This window comes from Rhipicephalus microplus, chromosome 10 (genome assembly GCF_043290135.1).
Source record: "Rhipicephalus microplus isolate Deutch F79 chromosome 10, USDA_Rmic, whole genome shotgun sequence".
Classification (NCBI taxonomy): domain Eukaryota; kingdom Metazoa; phylum Arthropoda; class Arachnida; order Ixodida; family Ixodidae; genus Rhipicephalus; species Rhipicephalus microplus.
Window position 1 is genome coordinate 30,110,768 of NC_134709.1, and position 6,736 is coordinate 30,117,503.

The 6,736-nt window shown below is 49.4% G+C and overlaps 1 protein-coding gene across 1 annotated transcript; it reads right to left on the reverse strand.

The window, feature by feature from the left end:
- Positions 1-2,213, reverse strand: Gabat (4-aminobutyrate aminotransferase). Its single transcript, XM_037433169.2, has one exon. The coding sequence runs from the start codon at positions 1,979-1,981 to the stop codon at positions 506-508; it is 1,476 nt and encodes a 491-aa protein (XP_037289066.2). The 5' UTR covers positions 1,982-2,213; the 3' UTR covers positions 1-505.
- Between the last annotated feature and the right edge of the window lie 4,523 nt (positions 2,214-6,736).

Sequence of the window (6,736 nt, forward strand, 5' to 3'; positions counted from 1 at the left end):
TACCATAAGCATACTCCGTATGTATTTCTTCAAGTAGCACTTAAATGGGAATATCATTTTCTAAAATTGTTATGGGCACATATATATTAACGTAGCACATTTAAACAAAGTATATGTAAAAGCCTTGACAACAATTGATATTTGTGCATTAGAAATTTCTTCATTAGCGTACTTAGAGTAACAACATCCATAAGGGTCACTACGCATAAAATTTCAACAAGCCACTTAAAAATGGAATTATTACATTATGGAGATCATTCAGTGAGATATTTCAAGAGTAATTGAGGAAATTACATTTCGCACACTATTCATTGGTCCTTGTGTTAAATGTTTGGAAATCTGCGTCTTCACCATTATACACTAGTAGTTTGACAATAATGCAGCAAAAATAGTTGTGCTCTGTTCTCCACAACACATTCTTGTGTCACGGAGCAAGTTCATTACAATAGCTCGTGTGTCATCACACATTTCTTGCAATACATATATCAACTGCAGCAACAAGAACTCAAAATTTCTGGCAAAGCACTTTCTCGATGCGATCTAGCAGTATGTCCGCATGCTTCCTCTGGAAAGTGAGGGCAGGCCTGATGCGGAAGCTACGCTCTCCGCAGCCGCCGCAGTGAATTCCCTTGAGATGCATCTCTGTAATGAACTTGTTTCTGTCCTTTTCCGAGGGCAAGTCGACAGCGCAGAAGGTTCCCCGTCCACGGACGTTAAAGAATGTGTTGGGATGTCGCTTGCTAACCTCTTTGAGGCCCTTCTGCAAGTACTCGCCCGTCTCTCTAACATTATCAAGAAGCTTCTCGGTATTGACGACCTTGAGGACCTCTTCAATGAGCAGCAGTTTGGTCGGGTCGCCGACCCAAGTGTTGAAGATACGGTATGACTCTTTGGGACGGACTTGCGACTTGTAGAAGTATCCACCAGTCAGCATTTTTTTGCTAAAGGTCACCACATCTGGAGAGTCGTCGAGACCCCAGTGCTGGTGTGCCCAGAACTTTCCAGTGGGCCCGCAGCCCGTCTGTACTTCGTCACAGATGAAAAAAACGTTGTTCTTGGCTGCGAGAGTCCGAAGCCTTCGAAAGTAGTCGTCCGAGGCATGTCGATCTCCTCCTTCTGCCTGAATGGGCTCCACGACCAGACCGGCTACAGGAGCTCCCTTCTTGCGGTACTCGTGGAAGAGTTCTTCAACATGGGCCAGGCTCTTCTCGTCCTCCTTCTTGTTCTCGGACTGGAACTCTTCGAGCGGGTACTTGTACTCCGGGAAGTGCGCGATGGGCCATTCGAATGATGGCACGTCCAACTTGTGTATGGCCTTGGAATGAGTGGTGCTGAGCGCGCCGAAAGTGCGGCCGTGGAACGCCCCGTCGAAGGACAGCAGAGAGAGACGCGGACTGCCGGGAGGCAAGTTGTACTTGCAAGATTGCAGTTCATCGGCCGTGGGCGGCTTTCCGCCGCGCTTCTGGGCGATGTGGCTGATGAAGACCGCCTTGTACGCGTTCTCGTTGGAACACGACCCGCACGCCATGGTCTGCACCTCCGTGAGGCCCGCGGGGGCGACGGAGAGGAGCGCGTTTTTCAGCCGCGACACCAGATCGGCGGGCGGCAGGACGCCCATCGCGGGCCGGTTCACGAACGTGGCAACGTTTCGGGGGTCGCTGACCGCGGCCACCATGGCCGGGTGGTTGTAGCCCAGCGGCAGCGACGAGATCTGCGTGTAGACGTCGAGGAAGGCGTTGCCGTCCACGTCCACCATGTAGTTGCCCGTCGACTTGGTGTAGTCGATGAAGAGCTGGACGGCGCCCGCATTCTGGATGGAGTCGAGTTCGCGTTTGAGCGCGTCCGATTTGGGACCCGGAAACGTGTTCGAGACGATGCAGGGCTCGGGAGGTTCGGCTGCTGATGAGGAGAGGTTTCGCGCGGCGAGCGCGGTGCAGGCCCGGAGCGACGAGGAAGCCGCGGCGCTGGCGCTTCGTAGCATCCTCCAATTGTATTCGGAGCTTCCGCGCGTCTCGCGGAGTTGCGGAGCGCGAGTGGCCTTATCGCGACGACCGTTCTCTCTCTCTTCGGGCTTGCTTCTAGAGTTTCAGTGGTGCGGTCACCGCGGCTTCCCTGCTGCGGCGATAGCGGCAACACAAAGGGCCTCCTTGCTGGTTCTCCGCCAGCTCTTCGCGGCCAGTGGGGGCGTTCTGCAGACGAGCATAGACCGCGCACTGCCGTCTTTCGCGCGAGCCGCGGCGTAGTACGTCGCCAAGGACGTCCGCTCGGCGGCGGCTTGGCGCTGCAGTCGGCAAAGGTCGCCGTCGGCGCGCTCCGTGAGTGGCGGCGGCTGTATTTTGTTTGCTCCTTCGTTCTTTTTTCATTTATGCGCGCACATCCACCACCACGGTCGTTTCAATCCACGTCGTTATGCGACGCCAGAGGCGAGATACGACCTCGAGCAGCAGGAGGCTATGCAATGCGCGTTGTGTGAACTGGAGACGCGTGGAGCATCCGCAAGTGTGACAAATCGCCGCCGCTTGCGATGACCTCCAATGCGGGAACAAACCGTCGCCGGAGTGTTTCTGGCATGGCATGCAGTATGCTGTATGTTACAAAATGACCCCGAATGTGTTTTTCACACTCTGTCGGAGCGAGCGTGAAAAAAAAGAAGTGCGGAAATGGGTAGCCTTCTTTGTATGCTTGCTCCTCTGTTCTGGATCCTACCCACTAAGGGGTATTGGCCAAAAAGCCGGCAGTTAATGTGAGTGAACAATTGAGGAGTATGCAGTGTCACAATGAAATGCTAAATTTAACCTTGTTTTGGAAAGGGAGCTGATCAATGACTCAGCAGGGTAATCTCCCTGTGTCACACATTCGCAGAGGGCCCTACAGACGTTTTTGTCGCTAAATTCCAATGAATCAACCCCAAAGTACAAAATAGAATTTCTAGTTTTTTAAAAATAAAATTGTAAAACCTTTTTTCCTTTGATTTTTTAAAATGGTAACATGTTTGTAGGAAATGGTCGATATTTCCTTACAGCTAGAGCACAAATGGGGTGGCACCAGACCAGAACTGTTTAAGTTGAAATTAAGCGGTGGTATAAGGCATCGTAATTTTGCTACGGAGACTTACAATTTCTTTTTTTTTCTTTTTCTCACTCTATTTCTAATAATTTCTTCTCTCATTTTATATTCATTTCTCTTGTTCTTCCTTTTTTTTCTTTCCCATTTTCGACCTTTCTCCCTCTCTCCCCATTTCGCGCTCGCTTCCCCCCCTTTTTCTATTTTATGTGTGGTTCCTGCGCTACGCCAAACGCACCAGCTTTCTGTTGATCATAATAAGTTATCATCATCAAGAATTCGCTGGGATGAACGACAGGGATAAGGTAGCCACCCTAACAGGGAGAAGGCTTCTCATTGGCGTGAGCGCGCGCTCAATATGCTACACGTCGAGCATTATGTCACGCGACGGCAGCTTTCCACACGACAGCATACGACTAGTGTGCTATGGTGGTGCTGTCAGAGGCATATCCAAGGTTAATACTTCTACTCAATTTTGAACTGCCCGAACCGCTACATTCAACCGATTAATTGTGTGTGATTGAAAAAGAAAATTCTGTCAAAATTTTTTCGCAATCATATTCAAGTGGTGTATTGCCAACTTGCACGAAACTTTCTCTTTTTCAAAAGTTACTTTTGAATCGAGCTTCCTGGGCCGCTTCTGTTGCTTACTAATGCATTTGTTGACAGTGCCAGTCTCTTGAGTAGCGGGTATACCCTCGCAGCCTTAAAAAAAAAAAAAGGCTACAGCGTGGAAGTTTTCAAGTGCTTTTCTGGGACGGCTTTATGCTCTCCCATAGAAGAGTACCAATTATTCGAAATCGTTAAATACGTTTTCTAAACACATTTCATTTAAATGCCCTGAAACGCAGTTCCTTCTACCGCGGTCTTCTGCTGCTTAAAAAAAAAAAACACAGTCTTTGTCGATTTGAACCGCGCGTAAATTTGTACAGGGCCTTCCAAAGTACCTGTGTGGTGAATTTTTTTTACGATGATGTAGCCTTCGCGTATGCGGCAGATGACTACGCACAGGTGCGTCCATCCGAACAGCTATCGCTCTCGTCGTCGTGTAATTGATATTGATTGATATGTGGGGTTTAACGTCCCAAAACCACCATATGATTATAAGAGACGCCGTAGTGGAGGGCTCCGGAAATTTCGACCACCTGGAGTTCTTTAACGTGCACCCAAATCTGAGCACACGGGCCTACAACATTTCCGCCTCCAACGGAAATGCAGCCGCCGCAGCCGGGATTCGAACCCGCGACCTGCGGGTCAGCAGCCGAGTACCTTAGCCACTAGACCACCGCGGCGGGGCTCGCGGTCGTTTAGGTAACTGCTCATGGGCTTATGCGTTCTATTGGGCACTGGAACGCCTGTAAACTAGCCGTAATTTACTATTAAAATACAAACAGAGCAAGTGGTAAAGAATGCTGAAACGCACTGCGACGCAAAAGGAATAGTAGAGGAGTACACGTCGTCCTTGTGCAGAACCGCCGCCGCCTAAGTTGCAGCGCGTGACGTCACAAAGGTATGCGTCGGCTGTACTGTCGCAACATGTCCGATCGACTCGAGTGATTAACTGAGGCGTAAAAGTTTACAGTATTAGCTAGCCTTAATGATAGTCCATACTAAATCCCGCGCAAAGGTCGTGCTATCACGATACACTTTCGATTCACATTTGCTTCAAGCATTTGAACCACCTGCACTCCGTGAGCACTTTGATTCACCTTTACTTAATGAAGTTGACAGGTTGTTAACCTTTAACTCATCTCATAGGCCTGCACAAGGTGCCCCATTAGAGCAGAAGAACTGACATTTTTGGATGTGGTTAAACGTTCTGATTGGTTGAAGGTAATGGCGACGCTGGTAAATAAACCAGCGTATAGCCTTAACTTTAAAGAATCACCGACAGGTTCTACTGATGGAGTGTTTGCGGTGACGTAACCCCCTTCCGTGCCACCTCCGTGCGCACGGTGCATAACTCACTTTAATTCACAATTGCTTCGTTTTGTGCACTAATTCTCACTTGCAATCATTTAGCATTCCCTTACTACACAGTTGCGCACCTCGCGTACCATTAGCAAGCACGGTACCTAGGCTCGTGTGCGATCGCACATACCAGCAAAATATCTGAAACAATAGGCGGCGCTGCGATCGCAATAAGGCAGCACTTCCAGGAAAACGGTCTATACGGCAGACAACCTAAATAAATATAAAAAAAGGGCGAAAACAAATAGGACATATCGTCATTAAGAGTCTCCCGCTTGCACGTGGAGTGCGCCGATTTCTTCACGTGGCAGCAAGACCTAACCCCCAATCGATATTTGCAGCCGTACTGTCCCGACGCCATCGATCGGGTTGGCTCGAGCCGGTAAAACTTAGCAGAAATGCGCTGTCATTGCACTTACTTCTGAAACCCGCGCTTGATTTGCTGTGCCGGTCCACGACCAACATGAAATCGTAAATTTACGATCGTCTCGCTCTATAGCGGTGCCCCGCATTACGCGGTGGCAAGCCATCACGCTGTCCAAATGGGAGGCTGATGTTCAACCCCGAACTCGATCGAAGTACAGTTATGGGTATTCTAACGGGCCCGCGACGCAGCATATAGAGACTTCGTCTTTCTGTTCCGATGTAGGAGCGGCCCGCGTCGTGTTAAAGTGCATTCCGTGGGGGCGTAATTAAGGCGATAGTCTTTCTTGGTTATATTTGAACGCATAAGTTTTGGTCTGTCTGTCACACGATTAAGCTACCCAGCCGAAGCTTAAGCACCTGCTGAACGCCCATGCAGCCATCTTGAACTGGTGGCTGTGGTCATACTGGCGAACATTGTCTATCAAAAAGCAAATATTACGTATATCTGAAGTGCAACATCAATACGCAAGTATTAGACGACGTGTTATTTTACAAGAAAATACATATATACGTAATTCTAAGGGCCATAGTGATTATAGATTGAGCTGGAAAAGCGACGCTATGCTCCAACGAAGGCCGGCAGAAGACTGTCGTCTTTAGAAGACATTTGCAGCGCGAAGCACACAGATAGGCGGCCAATTGTTCTTACATCCATCCATCCATCCACCTGAAGACAAAGGCAGGAAGAAATAACGTTGCTCCCCATGGTTGCGCTGTGGAGAAACAGATCGTGGGTTACATTTCCGGCCACGGAGCTGATAGCATTCATACGGTGGCAAAGTGCGAAAACGCCCTCGTATACCTGTAGATTTAGATAAATCTTGACCCGCCACGGTTGATATTGGATATATGGTACCTGACTACTCACCCCATGGACGTCGGCAAGACATTGTTTTTTTTTTGGGGGGGGGGGGGTGTAAGACCTACCTTTCTGCTCTCCTTGTTGGACTCCGTAATCATGAGTTGCGATTCGTCGCCTGAGTTACTCAGCAACGCAATGCCATCGGCGAAGCGCAGGTTACTAAGGTACTCTCCATTAACTCTTAACTCTTCCCGCTCTAGGCTTCTGAAAACCTCCTGTAAGCACGTGGTAAATAACATTGGGGAGACTGTATCCTCAGTGGGGGAAACTCTCGCGCGTCTTGCCGTGGCCTCCGCGATCGGCTGCCGGCGGCGCAACGGCGCGCCGGCAGCCGCCCTTACACCCTTCTTGATTGGTATTCTGTTGCTTTCTTTATGAAGCACTATGGAAGCCGCATACATATATACGCAAGCT